The following is an 18,904-nucleotide window of genomic DNA, read 5'->3' as shown; positions in this document are numbered from 1 at the left end:
GAATCGAGTTTCGGTTTTATGGGAACACCGCGTTAGGATATACACGCACCACCCAAGTCAGCTTATCAGAAGACGTTTGCGGAGATGATTTTGTTTACTGTCGACAACTTCGAGAGCGCCAATAAATTGACCTCGTTTTCGCTTCTGGCTTTGACTCCGTTTAGTCGTTTGCCCCGTTCACGCGTGTATAGCACAATTCGTAGCTATGAGAACGGTGTTGATCTTTAATCCCCGCGGTCGAGATAGAGTCCCATAAACTCCTGCTGACTCTCCTTCGGCGTGGCCGGCTCAGAGTACAGCAATTAGCATAAGTCATTATCGTAAAAATAAGAGCCGTGACACAAACCAGAAGTAGTAGTGGAACCGTTCGCGGCGGAATGTTGAGATTATCGACCGGGGGTGCAAAAAGTGAACTGTCGCGTTCGCCTGATTCGGCGGGTCCGTTTAATGGTGCAACGGCTTGATGAGGGGGCCCCAACTGCGCCCACCTCGACCGCTACACACAGCTCTCACAAAGCGTAGACCTATAAAAATCGAGTTAAAATTGGCTCAGTTCATCAAGCGTTAATGCTTCTTAGGTGAACGTGGGACGATTCAATGACCGAGAGCGCCACCGATCCTAGCGGATCGCTTGAACTGAGACAGGGTTGAACCAGTTTGGGGTCTGTTGTCGGATTTGTTTTTTTTTAATTCTCCGGATTTGTCAAAATCAATGTCCATTCCCATGATTCGTAACATTGTCGATGCTCTATTGTTATATGGTCCGACCACTCAGCGGTGCCATAAAATCAAACGATGTCTGTAGCTATTATTGCCCGATTCCGCCAGTGAGTGATCTCTTTGGTAGGAAAAGAAACGCACGTCAACGGAGATGACGCATCTCCGTTCACTGATGTGTGGTATCGGGATGTGTGGGAATACAATCGATCCTCGTCGGTTGGTGGGCCAAGTTCACATTCGCATGTTCCAACACCCGACTGCGATCGTTACTACGTATAAATATTTACACATTATATTTCAACCCACCGTCATCATCGTCATCATTGCCGCGGGAGTAATTTCATCAATTTAGATAAAGCCGAAACAACATGAATGTAACGTTTTGCTTCTTTGTTTCTTTTTTTTGCAGTGATTTTTGGCACAGTTTTATACATCAGCCTGCTGGGTGTTGGTCGAGTCCGAATTTGAAGGAACGTTTTCGGTGGTGACTAATACGAAGTAAGCAGACAACAGAATCACTCATTTTCACACAAAATAAAACTAAACGACCAACAAAACACATAACATAAATTGAGGTTGAAAAAAATTAAAACAACAATCACCACCACCACGACAGCCACCATCAACACCCACACCAACAAAAGTATAAACAAACAAACAAAACATTCAAAATGTTCGCGGTGATGCGAATTGACAATGACGACCGTAGGTCCGACTTCCGTCGCAAGATGCGGCCAAAGTGCGAGTTCGTGTGCAAATACTGCCAGCGCCGGTTCACCAAACCGTACAACCTGATGATCCACGAGCGCACCCACAAGAGCCCGGAAGTGACGTTCTCGTGCGAGGTGTGCGGCAAGTACTTCAAACGGCAGGATAACCTCCGCTCCCACAGGTAAGGCGTCCCAGAAATGGGAAGGCTTTTTTTGTTTTTATAATTAGTAGATAGTTGACGGTTTTCTGGGAGTCAACAAATCTCGATAAACATATGATTACGGCCTAAAAGCCAATTGTCAAAATTCTCTTTGAAAGGAAATTCCGGACAAACTGTTACTGGCCAAACACAGTTCATAGCAGGTTATGGAAAAGAAAACTTTTCTCTTTTGTTTACTACCGACATCTGTGATTGGTGAGTAGCGGTTTGTCAAAAATTTCATTTCAAAGAGAATTTTGACAGTTGGCTTTTAAGCCGTAATCATATGTTTGTCGAGAAATAGCGCCGAATTTTTTGACAGGCGGTCAGTAATGATTGTAATAGTCTTGTGAAGCTTCGGTTGGACACATACTTTAAGTTGAGTCTAGTTTTGAGCTGCGATGGGTACTTTTCCGTAACCTTGAAATGTAAGTAGTTGAAGTTTTATCACTTACATATTTATTTGATCAGTGCTACGGAGAAGCGGTAATATGCTAGGTATTCGCAGTTTTGCAGTTTGATATAATAAAGTCAAGGAACTTGCGTTTCGACTTCGTCTCATCAGTATCTACTTGGCCGCCAGATAGATACTATATCTAGAAATGAAAAAGATTTCATATTTCTAGGCGAACCAAATTGATTTATAATGGAATCATCGTTTAAAAGGCTTCAAGTTAGCGTCTGTTACGGAAGAGATGATTTGGAAACAGCAAACTTCAACTTTTCTAAGTTTGGTGTTGTGATCTCAGGTAGTTCATCATAATCTTTGTTTTCAAAAGAAAAGAATTTTGCTTACGTATTTTTCATTTTATACCAAAAGTGTCAAATTCTGAGACTTTTCTGGATATTTCTTTAAAAATTTTACTTTTGTACATTGCCTTGTGTAATTAGATTCTTAAAATAATTATTCCTCTGCTTCTTGGGTTTATACATCCATTACAGCAATTTTCGCAGTCTATCGAGTCATAGCCTGTGCTGTGCAATCTCACGATGGTCTTTGAATTGTAACGGTAAATATGAAATGATCGTATCACTACACAAATAATTATCATTTCATTTACATTTTCTCACAGTGTTTCAGTTAACCATCTCCCACAGAGGTCGTACGAGAGAGATAGAGAGCGCATTGTAATGACAGTTAGATCGAGTTCCCTTTATTTTGTATTAGAGTGATAAGCGAAATAGTATTAGTGTATAGTATTCAGGCAGCATGCGGTGCTTTGTTAGGTTTTTTCTCCACCATGTTTCTTCTTGCAATACGTTTTGTGGGAAATCGCCCGTTTGTGAATACTAGTTCATTGTTTGCAATCCACACTGGTCCAGAATGCGAATTTAGCAGGAATTTTAAATTTTTGCAAAAATTAAATGACTTAGCCTTACAACATGTTTGGCAAAGTTGTTGTACTTTGCAAGGCCCTTCTTTTTGTTTAAACCGATGCTAGGGTGGTTCTAAATTTAGCAATATTTAAAATAGAACTTTTCAACGGTTGGAGATAGAGCTTTACTGTCTTCGATGAAGTTGTAGAGCAACACATTTTTGCTGAAGACATGTAAGCTCTAACTTTTATATTTTCCATTGCACGAGAAATTCAAATGCAAGCTGTAGGGTGTTTCTTAAAAAACGGTTTTATTTGCTTTAAAACACCAACTACTTAACTTTTTCCGTTTTAAACTTATAAGAACTTTTATATAAAAAATATAACTTTTTCAAATACAATTATCTTCGATTCGGGCACTGAACATTAAATACTGTTGCTTTCATATGAAATAGCATGCTTTTTAGTATAGATCGCCAAAAATGGAAAATACGATATTTTTTTATATCTTGCAATATTTACTCAAAAAATAGTTTATTTTTAGTAAAAAGTATATGTAACTTTCTAACGAGCGAAGTTAGAGATTAAATACATTAAGACAAATTCTTTTCCTTCAAAATATCTGAAAGTATTTCTAAAGTGATCTTAATGAAAAATTAAAACTGCAAAAGTTATACAAAGAAAACCATTTTTAAGAAACACCCTAAATTTTTTTGGTAAATTTCTTGTAAAATGAAAAGTACACGACATAGAGTTTCAGTGTTTTTGACAAAGTGTTTTAAAATTTCATATTCTTCAATTTTCTGGAAGACAGCGAAACTCTATCTCGAACCATTAACAAGTTAATTTTCTGATTTTAAAAAAATTAGAACCACCCTACCCACTATTTAAAATAATAGAAAAGTATCGTAAAATGCAATATTTTATCATGAAAACGAAACTACATTTTTTATATTTTTCACCGTGAAAGTAATTTAAACATATTACAAAGAGTCAATTCATGAAAAACCAAATTTTTAATATAACTTTTTCAGTTTTCATATTTTTCAATCTATTCTTCAGATGTTTTTCAGAGTTTTTGAAGACGAACATTTTCTTCTAATATATCAAAACTCTAGCTTTTATTGTTCAGAAGATATAAGCACTTAATATTTCAAAAATAGATCTTGGTAAAATTAGAACCACCCTTACTGTTGTTTTAACAAAAAGAGGGGGCTAATAAACTACAAAAACTTCTCCAAAGACCTAATAAGGCTAAGTTGTTTAATTTTAGTGAAATCTCAAAATTCCTGCTAAATTTGTATTATGGATCACTGTGCAATCAGATGACCCTTATAACCGTATTTATACTTTGAATAAAATGGTGGTCATTTTCAATTCCTCTCTATGATGATTCCAATGACTGGGAGATTCATTGGAGAACCGTCTCACTGTTGCCAATCCATAGGAGAATCAAAACTCAGTATAAGCATCGCTTATTGTTTAGAGAGCTAACCATTTCATTCTCATTTGTCTAGTAGATTTACCATCAGTACCATGATGGAGCTCAGCACTGCCTGGTTAAAACACACTGATTTTTCACAGTTGAGTTCTCGACAAACATATGAATAAGGGGCGCATAAGCCAACTGTCACAATTCTCTTTAAATAAGAATTCCGGACGAGCCGTTATTTGCCGAATATAGCTCACAGCAGTTAGTGATAGAGAAAACTTTTCCCTATTGTTTACTTTCAACATTCTATTCTGAATCAAATTACAAAACTTACCCTCATTTAATAATGTTATTACGCGTAGTTGGTAAATCGATTACCTTGTACGCAGCGCACCTGGGTTCGAGTCCCGACCCCGACCCCCGCAGGGTTAGAAATTTTTCACAAGAGATATTTCTAACCCGAAGAGGCGAATGACCTTAAGGTTAAAACCTCTCTAATCGAAATAAAAAAAATGTTATTACGTATTATGAATTAAAAATGTTCATTTTCAAATTAAAATTTCATGCCGCTCCCGAAGAATTTTTCTGGATCTGTTGCTGCCTGGAAATATAATCCGAGTACGTTTCTTCATACCGCTATTTCATGTCAATTGGCGCATCTTAGTAATAACAGAAACTACCAAAACACGACAGGACGTTTGAATAGAAGCAAAACTCAGAGAAACTTACCTTTTAATTTTGTGAATGTGACACTGCGGCTTGGTCTTTCATGAAAGTTTTAGTCAACGTCGAAACTCATGTGCTTTTTTATTATTTTATTTTTATATGATGGTATTCAGTATATCGCTGATCAAAAATCTACAACCATGTGCATACATAATATTGACACCTTAAGCAATATTCGATTCAACAAAGCTGAGAAATAAGTTTCCAAATGTGTACTGCTGATGTCATATAATTCAGCGCATTCACCGGAAGGTTAAGTATGGAAGATCTTTTGAGTAGGTGAATTTTATCATTTATGATCATTACATTACATACAGGGTGTTTGGTTCATGGTTAAGAACCACTCGAGGGGTGATTGACTGTCATATTTGGAGAAAAAAATTGTTCTGCATATACCATCAAATCTCAACCATTACCAAGTTATTTGTGAACAATTTGTGTTAAAAACTCATTTGTCTTAAAATACCTCTAACTCAAAAAGCATACTTTGTATTTCAAATATTTTAGGTCCATTGGGAAGGTGAAAAAATTTCCTATTGAGTGATGCCCTCACATGTTTCAGCTAATGAGTTTAAGTAACCTTTTCAAAATAATTTATTGAAAATTGAACAATTTTAATCGATTTTTAGTTCATTTAGTGAAAATCCTAATAGTTAACTTCATCATTTTAATAATCCAGATTGTTAGTCTTGAAGAGCTGCATAATTCGTTCTTTGACATGATACACTTACCTTTTCTTATTTTCATGAGTTTGGGTTATTCAACTTGGATATTTTTATCTCATTTTCACTAATACCAGCTCTAATCGAAAAAGTATGGCACTTATTGTACTTTTTTTCTTTTTATTCGAAAGCCAGGAAAATTTTACAGCGAAAAATGTATTAATACCTTTCAGTTAAGTGAATATAGTATTGTTTTAGAAGTAAATTAGTTTAAAGTTAGTGCTATTATTAGCATTCTCGTTAATTTTCTTAAAATAGTAAATATTAAATATCACCATTATTATCATAGAAATAATGCATCTCAGCAAATTCTACAGTTCTTTCATTGGTTCCATTCAATTATCTCTTTTGGTTTCGACGCGAAATAGTTTTTATCACATCGTTTCATATGCAAAAATAACGATTTCGAACCCACTAAATTTGTGGCTAGGTCACGCTGTGTTAACTATTTAATAGCAGCAAAATGAAAAGAGATATAGACAAAGTGTCCAATAAAAAGTTATAGAGAACATTAAGAGGCATCAAATGAACAATAGTAACGATAAATTTTGTTGATTAATAATTAGAATAATTACAAATCTCTCCAAAAACGCAAATTTTGATTTATTTTGTTAGTAAAAAATCATTTAGTACCCTTAACTAAAAGATATTTGTACATACACTGATAGAACATGTTCTCAGCTTTCCAATGAAACCTTCTACATAACGATATAATGCATATTTTTTAGATTAGAGTCTTTTAAGCACTTGCAAGTCGGATACAGGAAAAGTATATCTATGAAATTACAAAGAAATGAGAAGAGATAGGAATATGACGTTCAAGAACAAATTATGAATCGTCCCAAAAGCCAACCTTTGGATAATGGATATTGCTATAATCATACTTTATTATTTCGAGAAAATTAGCAAAAACCTCATCAAAAACACTAACTTTAAACTACTTTGCAGCTTAAAGGTAATTAAAACTAATTAATTGAAAGATATGAGTACACCATTCAATAGGAAATTTTCTCACCTTTCGAATGGAACTAAAGGATTTAAAATACAAAGTATACTTTCAAAGTTAGAGGTATTTTAACCCATTATTGCCCAATTATTGCCCTATATATAGTAGGTGCTAATAATAACTCCTATTACTCAATTAATAACGCAGAACAGGCATTATCAACGAGTTAATATTGTTCATATATTCTTGCAGAATATGTTTAGAGAAGTTAGAGTGGTTAAACCGGTGTTTATGTTTTGTTTTTAATAAATTTTCACTTAAGGGGTTACACATTTTTGTTAGGATGAAAAAATCGAATTTTTGTAAATTAGATATTCTGAAACTACATACGCTGGGGAAAATTTTCTCAAAGTTTCATTAAGATCGGAATACTACAACTTAAGTTACAGCTATTCATAGATCGCTACCCATTCACCACTTGTAGGCGGTACGTAGTGTTTGATACGCTAGACCGTTGACTCGCTGCACCGACAGTAAAACTCGATTATCTCGGAGTTGTATTTTGTTGAAAAGTTCATCCGCGGCGATCACGATATCTCAGGAACCGATTAACCGATCAATCTTAAATTTTCACTGGTTGTTCCTTATAATATCAGCTACTTTGAGTACAAAAATAATTTTACTTGAATGACCACATCATTTTTCTTCGATCGGAAAACACAATTTGTGATGCGCGTGAAAAATAAGTTGGGCAATAATGGGTTAAGACAAATAAGTTTTTTGCACAATAAGTTCAATAACTCTTGAGATTTGATGGTATGTGTAGAACAATTTTTTTTCTCTCTCTGACAGTTTATTACCCCCCGAGAGGTTCTTAACCATGAACCAAACACCCTGTATATGTATATACATTTCAATACACTAAATACGCGTCGATTTCTTCCTTCCAGGAAGAAATCGAAAGTTTTACTGTAATGTTAAAATCCAACTGATACAAACATTACATTGGTTGATGGAACGATGACCTGGGAACATGTCTGGCACTGTACACAAAATGGGTCATCGGAAAGTCAATTCAGCTAACACCTACCTAAATCCATGAACCAAGTTATTTGCATGAATATATTTAAATACATGCAAACATCTTTTTTCTGTAAATCACTACCAGCTAGTGGGAGATAGGATGGTTAACACACACACGTTGCAGTTCATTTGCTTTTGAAGTAACATACTTCTTACGTTTCAATATGGGGATCCCTTTTCAAAAATTTCTGATGCGATATTTTCACAGTCTTCAAATGCGAATAACTTCTGTTGTACCGATCGAAATCGCTATATTTTACACTATCTGATCGGAAATATGTGCACGTATATTGTATTTGATTCCGTAAAATGTACATCTACTATAGATCACGAAAATAATGTATTTTGTGAAAGTGGTAATTATCGGCGCTGATTGGTCCGTGTAATTCAACCAAGCAGCGAGCGTTGCTAGGACTGCCCCTCTGTTATTCAATGAACTTCGCCACGTATAGAAAAGGCAGATAAGAAAAAAAAATCAGTCAGTTTGCTTTCTGACCTCGTAGTAGCTGCTACGCAGTGTGTCAGCTCAAACTTTTCGGTTGGATCATATTCAATGCATGTAATGTATACGGATCGGCGAGAATATTTTTTTTATAAATAGCAAATTCATATTATTTAGAGCGAAAATGATAATGTTTAATTCGTTATAAGAATCCCCAATATACATTCATTGACTTGAGCTTGAGCTATATACGCTGACAAAATAAGTAAAATATTGCAATAGTATATACTTCATACCCATGTAATAACAGTCTTTACAGAAGAGTCTTGTTAAATAGCGTTTAAAACTTATGAAATATCTCGTATGGCGAGAGACTTCGTGCATACAAGAAAACTTCAAGATCTGGATAGTCGGGTAAAATTTCACCTTATTTCAATATTTGAAAAATTTAATTTGTATGAAAATAAAAGTTTTACAGTTAGTATATCTGAAACCTATGTGTCAGTAGATTCATCCCCATAATGATCGTCCATGTTGCAACCATAAACTACACACGTTCTCAACACGGGTTTATATGTAAAATTGTTCAAATAATTTCACTGAAACCTCCATTTACGAACTCTTTTTACGTAATATTCAATTTACGTAACTTTTTTTACGAACTAAATTCAAAATAACGAACTCTTTTCAGAAAGTTTGTGTTCGTACATTACAGCATGAAGTTATATACTTATGTATTCTTAATTAATTGTTACTAATATAAGTTGGGTATTTTCGGAACGGGGTTGACGAGTGCATGACGGAAATCGATGCCTTGAGCTTTTTTGGAATCCAAGATGGCGACTTCCGGTTTAGATAAAATAGCCATATTGTTAAAGTTATCGAGAATATTGCTCAACTGGAAGTCGCCATCTTGGATTTCGGAACGGTTCCATTTTCAGCAGCTACTTGTCAAGCCGGTTCCAAAAATACCCATATTGTTAGCGTTATCAAGAATATTGCTCAAGCGGAAGTCACCATTTTGGATTTCAAAACAGTTCCAATTGTCCATTTTCAGCATCTACTTATCAATCCTGTTCCAAAAATACCCATATTTATAGCGTTATCAAGAATATTGCTCAACCGGAAGTCGCCATCTTGGATTTCAAACCGTTTCCAATTGTCCATTTTCAGCATCTACTTGTCAAGTCCGTTCCAAAAATACCCATATTGTTAGCGTTATCAAGAATATTGCTCAACCAACGAATATTAATAAGAATGCGAAGCAAACTTTTGTTACGAACTAAATCCCAAATAACGAACACTTTTTTTACGAACTAATTCAGTTTACGAACCCCCGGTTTGGTTCGTAAATGGAGGTTTCAGTGTATTTCCACTGGTTGGTGTATAATCAAAGACTATCCTTATGAAAATGGGTGATTTCAATATTGAAGGGAATATAACTTTACTTTAACTCCAATCTCTTTGCATTTAATGGCATCGTGTAATGTGGCCCTAACAAATGCTTTGACTGTGTGTAGTAAGGGCCCTATGACTTCCGCCAAGCATCATTCCATCCAATGATGCACAGGCGTGCCAGTTTCATGCATACAATGATCAGCGTACATCACAGAAAAGGCAGAACGCTCTTTTGTGTGCGTGAGCGAAGGGGTGCTTGGATGCGTGAGACCCTGCTCTCTAGTGCTCATTAATGATCAAGATGGATACAGGTGGGCACATTTTTTTTTTCTATTTGTGAGTGCGGTTGTCATTTTTCTTCGATGAAGCCGATAAAACAGGAGGATATGAAGGCAAAAAGCATAAACAAATGGCGTTGTGGGTTTTTCTGTTGCCATTCGTTTTATTTCGGCCTGGTCATAATTATTTTTCATCGGTTGTTTCGAGATAAAAAGTGTGTGTTCGTATTGGAAGACCCTTTTCTCTCTCTCCTCATTGTGCGCCAATGAATCAGGATGCTCGTTCGGAAGTTTATGTTAATTTCAAGGGCCCCGGACGCCATGCTTAATTTTGCAAACATAAAGCTAATGCACTTAAAAGTGTCAAATGATGTTCCCACCTTTTTATTCTCTTCATCTTGATTAATGATATGTGGTGGGCTCAGATAGATTCATCACGGCGTGCGCTCCAGAGTGCACTGCGGTGGGTGTATACAGTGGAGTGTGCTCTTTCGATTATTAGCTTTGGCAAGCGGTAGTGCGATTACCGATTTGATTAGCATTGGTTGTTGTGTTGTGTGAAGGAGATGATGTTGACTTATTGGATACTGATGTACATACTATGTTTCTGCTGATGATTTGATACTCGGGGCAAACTGGGACAACTTTTTGCATATCATCGAATAGGCAGTTTTATAGCGATCCGTAGAATCAGATTAATTGTATAACTGCTGCATGTAAGGCGGGATTAAAAAATCCACATTAAGACCAGTTTATTTTCTGTTCGGCTAAATGATTTTACTTATTTCGCTCTATTGAAAGTTATTTCCTGACACAACATTCGTTGTCGGTTATTATCATACTTGGCAATTGCAGGGTTATTGCGAAAACTCCACACTTAGAAACCTGCTTGGTGAAGGTTTGAACATATTATGTATAAAATATTCGCCTTTATTCTCTAATGCTGACATTCCACGCGCAAATGCCCTTCTGCTTACTCTGTACTGTAGAGTGAGTTCAACTCACAGTAAGTCCAAAAACTATTTGTTATCAGATTTGGCCCTTAATTTACGTTATTTGTATATGTCATATTTTAAAATGGCCTAATTCTAAAAATATTCAGGTATAATGATTTTTCGAATTTCACTAGTAAAACATTGTAGAATAATCACTATATATGACATCTCAGCTATACAAAGGAGCTGGTCGAGAAAAAAAACAAACCATTCAGTCTGCCCGTATTGTCAAAGGCAAACAAATAGTGGCACGACGCGATCATAAAACCGAATGCCCTATTTCCATAAACATTCAGTGTGCCAACTCAGAAATTTATTGGCACTGCTCGGCAAACAATCCGCAATGAAGAAGCGCAAAGTCGGCATCCTTTGCAGATAAGCGTGTGCTATCTGCCAAGATTTGATGTCCCGTGAAATGCTAGCGGCGAGCTTATCGCTCGGGTTTGTCCTATCCCGCCGCACTGACACTGGGTTGGATCCATTGTGTTGTGAGCCAGTCAGAACCGTCGAGAAGCGTTAACTTGTTTATGCGTTGCGCTGTGGGCTTTCATCGACGGAGCTGCCAATTAATTCAATTAGGCAGTCACCCTTCAGCGTAAATCATTTCCCACCTGAGTGGTAAAGCCCAGTGAAGGATCAGATTACCACCGGTCAGTAATTCTTCGCCCAGATTCACCGAAGCGTGTAACAACAAGTTCGAATGAAATGCTGAACAACGGAGCGTGAGAAATTTATCGCTCGATAAAAATTAATTCATTTCGAACATCAAACCTCCGAATGCTTGACTACCTCGGACATAACTTTCGTCAAATCTTCGATAATGGTGTGATCAGGGCGATCTACACCCATGTCAGGGAGGTATCAATCTATCTCAAAAGAACGATCCGAAATAAAATCTCACACTCGCCGGACTCAGACTGTGCCAAGTTGGACTCAATTAGACGAATCGATGGGCAAACCGAGTCTAGTCCGACCCGCCGATCGTCAGGTAGCGTCAAAATGGGACGAGAAAACGACATTCGATCTCTGGCTCAAGCTGAACCTACTTATCGTAACTTATCTCCCGGGCTAGGCGAGATGGGAAGCAGAAGACACGTTTCTTTTTTTTATTACTCAATTTCTAGTTGGCTGTGAGGTCCGCGAGTCCGGAACCATGAAATTGAATCCCGAAAACAAAAGGGAAAGATGAATTTTATTTTAATGAATGAATAGCGGACTGGGACGACGACCACCGCGTTGACCCGGCGAATGATTAGATCTTGGCACTGGCTGTTGGCGGGACTTTTTCGCTTCTTTAGCCGCGTACCGCTTACCCATCTATAGCCGATTCAGGCAGACCAATATCTGCTTGGAATTTTTTTTCTTCATACGATAACAACCAACCGCCGATAGATAGCACACAAGAGATGGCAAACTCGTGTCTCCTGAGTGATATGTTGATGAGGCCTCCAATTAGCGGTAGTCCCGGTTGCTCCCGCAGCAAAGAAAACCGTGCCTGATTACAACTCAATTTAGTCCGTCTGTGATAACGCTACGACGGCTACTGCTATCTCATTTTAGCAGCCGAATGGGGTGAATTATTGCGCTGTTGCAAGTTGCAATATGATTGGCGATACTCATTTTTCAAGTCTAGACCATTTATTCAAAACGACATATCTACAGTGAGTGACTCTCTTTGTTTACTTTCTCATCTGGTAATAATTCGGTCGCTTTAACATTTATCCCACAACTCTTTGCATAATGTGCTAGTCAAAACCACCGTCTTTCGATCTATACTGTAAAATAAGTGCAAAATGTGCTAAAGTGACGACGTAAAAATCGAAAGAGAAAGTAAACAAAGGGAGTCACTCATTGTAGATATGTCTTTTTGAAAAAACGCTCAAGACGTTTGTGGTTAGTAATGCAGGTAGAAGTAACTTTGTGATGCTAAAACCTGCGGAGTTCGGTAGAAAAAATAATCTTGAAACAATATTGACTTCTGCTTTCAGGATATTGTGATTTACTGAAGAACATTTTCCAGCTCAAGCTAATAATTGACATGGGCTAATCTTATGAATCTTGAATTATGAATTTCCCACTAGAACAATGCTCCAAATTGTATTGAGCCGCGAATTGGTTTATAACCACTGCTCAGATCAGCATGACGTTTAATTTTACGTTCATCGATCGATATGAAGACCGTATTTACGGTACGTCCATAAATGAGGCGCTTAGTGCAAGAGCGGCCTAACTCCAAAAAGCCCGTTTCAAGATCAAGATCAAAAATTGGTCAATGTGTGTAAGTCGGTCAAACTTTTTATTAAAAAATCAAATCATATTTCTTTTATAGGTTCAAATAATACAGAATTTAAGAAAAAATATTCAGCTTCTTAGCGCATGCGAATCAGGGGCGGCGAAACACTTTACGCCCGTGTGGGTAGAAAGCATAGGGTGAGCGGTCCATTAGTAAGGATTTTTTTCCCTTTTCGCAATGCACACGCTCACATTACATTCACATTAAATCACGTTCGTTTATGCAAATTCATGCAAGATACATGCGTTGCACATCTAATTTTTTTTAAATGGTTCAAAATTTCGTGTTGGTAATTACCCACTCGGTTATTCTCGAGTGGGTAGTACTACCCATACTACCCACGCTTTCCGCCGGCCCTGATGCGAATTGCCGGGCCTTTCGTTTGGCTCCTTCCATCATGTTTTGCACAGCCTCTCTGGTCACTTTCCTCTCCAGTTTGACTTGAACTGTATCTCGCTGAATACTCTCCTTCGTGATTTCTTGAGGTTCCGCTTGACAATTGTTCACTATTTTTCTATTGGGCAGAGCTCTGGCGGGCTCATGTTTTTGGGTGCCACCTGGACGTTCTTCGCGGCATGCCACTTTTTTCTTTGGAATTTTTCCCTCAATGGCAACATGGCAAATCTTGCCAAAATAGCACGGAACAATTGCTTTGCCTGAACGAAGGAAACAGGCGTTTTTGCAGGCACTGCTGTGCATAAATTTCCTGGTTGATGGTCCCGGTTGCGATGTAAATGTCACTTTTCAAACCACAGGAACAGATGGCCTGCCGCACGAGATATTTATTTACCAACCGTGTTTGAAAATGCCTGCCACCTCCTCTCTACCAGTTGACGTTTAATATTCCTGTCTAGGAAGCTATTCACAGTCTGTCTTGACCTAAGTTTCGTCATTCTCTACCACGCAATCTAACTTCGTCATCATCTTCATGTACATATTCCGTGATCGTTCTCTGGCCGTTCTGCTTATCATCACAATTTGGAGTGACCACCTTCCTATAAGTCGACATTCTGAGTCGTGTTTTTGTACGATGCACGGTTGTAGACGACACTCCCCGCTTGCTGGTCCATCTCGGGCGGAGAGTTGGGGTTTTCGTCGTTTTGCAGACTCCCACTTTCGATTTGTTCCCGATCCAGTCTTCCTGACTGTCTACAAACGTTTTCCGCACACTCGTATTTCGTTGGTGCGAAGACTGCATATCAAGAAGACTGGCAACTCTGTCCAGAATCTGGCGACACTAACAGCAACGCCACTTGCGGGTAAAGGTGGTACTTTCCATAGTTATGCACGCAGACATATACACTTTTACATTAAGCTTCCTACCTTCATACGATAGAGGTGCTGTAATCTCTGTCGCTTCTCGTTGGCATGGGGGAAGGAAAGAGATATCAGTCTTCTTAATGTATAGTCTTCGGTTGGTGGCAGTTGATTTGAGCACATTCTACAATTTTGTCAATTTTGGCATGTGATTAGTTCGGATTTTCGCGATGCGCGAGCGAAATTTTAACTAGAATACTTTTTCCGTTTTCTTTTTTCTGGAATATATTTGTAAGGAACCAAGAAAGTTTTGAGCAACAATTAATGTTTTTCAGTCGCCTTAACATTGAGATATTACATTTCAACAGAATCGAAACGTAATCAAGAAAAAAATGTTCTCTTGAAATAAAGTTCTCAAATTCGAAATTAGCGATTACAAGTCACTGTAAAAATCTTCAACCCATTAAAACCTATAATGGAGATCAGTAGTATATTTTTTTTGAGTATTTTGACTTGGGCCATTTTTTGCACTGAGCCCCTCAAATGCTTTAGCATTGTGGGGGGATAGAAAGATTTGAGACGATGATGATGATAGGAAAATGGAGAGACGTTCATTAAAACCATCAATACCAGTGAAAGTCATGAAAAACTGAACCAGACTTCAACACAGCCAATTGGACTGGTTCCATATCGATAAGCTACAATTCTAGCGAACGATGAAGTTCATGTGGGTGACGATTTAAATAAGGCTACGAAAGACCGTTTCAGACGATTTGACTAAAGCTTCTTTAGTACATAAGCTTGCAGATTTAAAAGCAGTAAAACTAGCAATAAACCAAATGGCTTTCATAAGATATATACTCACGGTAGATGATAAAAGTTTTACATGAGCTTCGTCCTACATTTTTTCACAGCACACACTTAATTTAGTGACGCTTGCTAGAGTCAGAAATGATTTTGATGAGAATCAGTTAACAAATGTAACTTGACATGTTACATGTTACATCATGTTCGTTTGTGTTCATTTTTGACAGATCGTTTGGATAGCTAAACCAAATGTTCGCAAGTTTATTTAGTAAAGTATTTATGTTTCAATCAATGTGCACAAAGGCATAGTATTTAGTAGGATAACAGCAGCTGCGGTCGGAAATTTAACATTTACATTTATATCCAACTTCTACGAACTAATGATAAAGTAGCAAACCAACTATCAATCCCAAGGTTACAACAACAACCAAAAATTTAAAGAATGAGCTAATTGTATTGTACTGTTTTGCTTTCGAACGACTGGAATTATAATTCTTGGAGTTTTTTGGACGGCTGTCTCAGTCTTGTTACAAGCAAAACGAAATATTGTTTATTGCCCGACGTTTCGGCCTTTTTTAAGGGAAATAAAGTTTATCGTTTTTGTTATAATGTCGCTGTCCGACAATGCGGTATCTAGTTATAATGTTATAACAACAGCGACATTATAACAAAAAACGATAGACCTTATTTCCCTTGAAAAAGGCCTAAACCAAAGGCCGAAACGTCAGGCAATAAACAATATTTCGTTTTGCTTGTAACAAGACTGAGACAGCCGTCCAAAAAACTCCAAGATGTATTGTACTGTATTGTTTATTTGGGCTTTAACCCCTGCGGGTCATTCGCCCTAGTGCGAGGAAATGAAAAAGCTCCTGTATCAAATATATTTTATTTTGAGATCGAAAGGAAAACCATATTTGTATTTTTCTAGTAGAATATATTTCAGATTTCACTATAGGAGTCCCATTTCAAAATTTCGACCGATTGGGTAGTGTGAGGAGTTGAACATTGTACTGAATAGAATGATTCAATTTCTGCACTATTATCGCGAAAAGTTTTACACGAATATTGCAAACAGTATCCTTGCTCAAAAATAAATAGTTAGTGTCAACACTAACTATTTTGTCTGAATCGTGAATGCTTATCTGCCATTTACTGTCGGTTGGGGTGTCCGGTTTTAAAAACAAACCAAAGTGCTGCTTCAAAATCCGTCCAGAACAGCACACGGTGCGACGCAATGTATTTGAAGGTTTCACTTTTTGTGTGGGAAATTCGAATGTTTGAAATTTTTAAAAAAGTGCAGTAATAATTTAATGACACTAAAATTGTAGTTTTCTGAAAATATATTTTTCAAGGAAAAAAACTAGCCTTAGTTTATAAAAAATGTCAAAATGTGGCTTCTTCCCCGAATCCTTTTTGCTGGAAGAGGTTTGCGGTGATCGCTGTGGAAGTTTAGCAGATCAACTGAATTTCCAAAGCTCGTAAAATTTCATTAATGTAGGGACATTTCTAGTATTTTGCTATATTTCTCCCTAGAGCGAAAAAATTGGTTGAAATCTAATTTTTCTTCTCTAAGAAAAAAATTAAAACATATAAACGCTCCAGTCTTTCGCGATAATACAAATCCGATCGTAAGCTCGAGCATTCATGCATACCTACGATCATGATCACGATCCAGCAATCATTAAAACGCCTCGGCGATTGAGTCATAGCAATTACGGATTTTGTAAACGCAACCCTAAGCGCGTTCTAGCAGCCTAGATCTAAGCCTTCAGTTGGGTCAATCTCATAAAGATATTAAGGTAATTTACACTAGACAACAAGTTTCAGGGCGACGCTACCGGGCACTCTAGTGATATGGAGAAGACAATCTCTTCTAGCATCTAAACCGGACAATCAAGATTAAGAAACACTACTCGCGCGAACATTCTAAAGCTCACGCGAATGTGCAAACGGCCGAATTTATACACAAGAAGTAACATGTACGCGGTATTCGAACAGTTATGCAATCAAACCCATTAACTGACACAAACCTGGCTACAATAACACCGCGATCTTGCAAACATAAAAACGAATGATAAATTCAACGTATGAGTCTTAGCGAACTCATATTCGTGATCTCATGCGCGAACATATAAACGCTCGTTCCCACGCGATTATGAGGTCTAACCGACCCCACATCTTAACCGTACGCTCAATAACACAATCAGAATCACGACTCGCTGTAATTGGCCTTAAAGGTTAACATCCCCGTAGGATTTTAAAATTAAAAAAAAATTGGCCTAAAATCTCCTTCAGGGTCTAAAGAGCAGCATGTCCAATAATTTGAGGCCACAAGGATATCTTAATGTTTAAATTTTCAATTCTACCGAAGCACTCCGAGCGTACTAGACACTTTTCACGCGTTTTTTCGAAATCACTTTTTTGTGCTAGCTGAAAATGTTTCTCCAAGAAATTCTGAATTTTTCACAGTGTATTGAAAATTCCTATCACCACCGACGTACGTTGGGTTTTATTTTTTTTATTACATAGATTTAATAATTAATGTCGTGTCGATTTAGATTACTTTTTCAGCACTTTATAATTAATAAGTGTTCCACTTCATAAAAATCCAAATATCGAGAACAAAAAATTGCTATCGTTCCAAGGAATCTAAAAAAACATTGGTTTTTGGTCCAAGGTCAACAATTGCAGGAGATAGTTTTCCGGCCGTGGATCCTATCCTACAACACTCCCTAGCGGGAAAATGCTGTACAGCCTCCATCTTGGGAAAAATTACTCGAAAAAAAAAATTTCTTGTGTCTTGTCTTGTGTCTATTATAGATCCTATTTTACACGCTTTCGTTTTATCTCTTTATTGGGCCTAGAACAAAGTCCGTAATACTCGTCTGCAAGTGTAATGAGTGATTCCGACAGGGAGCCCATTCCAGCATCAAGGTTTAAAACTCAAGTTGGACAAACTGTCAAAAGAATAGCAACCACTACCATGAGTACCAATTGCAAACATATCAATGAAAATAATGTGGAGTTATTTGTTTTAGGTTTTTGGTAGAGCTTGTTTTAGGTCGTTATAAATTATTTCATATTTTAGCGAAGAAAATTGGTTTAGGTTTTTGGTATAGTTTGTTTTAGGCCGTTAAAAATTATTTCATATTTTAGCGACGAAAATTCAAGCGAAAAATTTTTAAGTTTTAGTTTCAGGTTGTTCACTATCCTCAATTTTTTTTTGAAACTATTCCTTGCTTTTTTGCTAGTTTGTCTTCTGTAAACAATATTTGAATTAAATACTAAGTGCTAATATTCTCGAGCATACGAAAAGCCCATAATGCCCCCATGGTCATAATCCAAATTCACACTCACTGCATGGTGGTTTGATAGTGTTTGAAATGGGAGCATGAAAACACGATCGCTCTCGTCCGGAAGATTCCGTGTAAAATTCATATTCTGGTGTATGTATACATTTTTGAGACCATTTTATGATGTTTTGATAGTTGTAAAATTTGGTGTGGACCACATCCATCACATTGTATGGGGTTATATAGTATTTGAACTCTTGAGAACTTGTTCGGGTTGCTATTCACT

At 37.2% G+C, this 18,904-nt stretch overlaps 1 protein-coding gene across 2 annotated transcripts in view; it reads left to right on the top strand.

Annotated features, from left to right (window-relative positions):
• The window catches only part of LOC131678928 (protein drumstick), an 88,663-nt gene that overhangs the window by 45,689 nt on the left and 24,070 nt on the right, over positions 1-18,904 (top strand). For both annotated transcript variants that reach the window (XM_058959379.1, XM_058959378.1), the window contains exon 2: positions 1,130-1,612. In XM_058959379.1, the coding sequence (XP_058815362.1) occupies positions 1,392-1,612 (221 nt within the window). In that variant the 5' untranslated portion in view covers positions 1,130-1,391. The remainder of the gene's footprint in view (positions 1-1,129; positions 1,613-18,904) is intronic.

This window comes from Topomyia yanbarensis, chromosome 2, assembly GCF_030247195.1.
Source record: "Topomyia yanbarensis strain Yona2022 chromosome 2, ASM3024719v1, whole genome shotgun sequence".
Lineage (NCBI taxonomy): Eukaryota > Metazoa > Arthropoda > Insecta > Diptera > Culicidae > Topomyia > Topomyia yanbarensis.
This window is presented reverse-complemented; position numbering and strand designations above follow the sequence as displayed.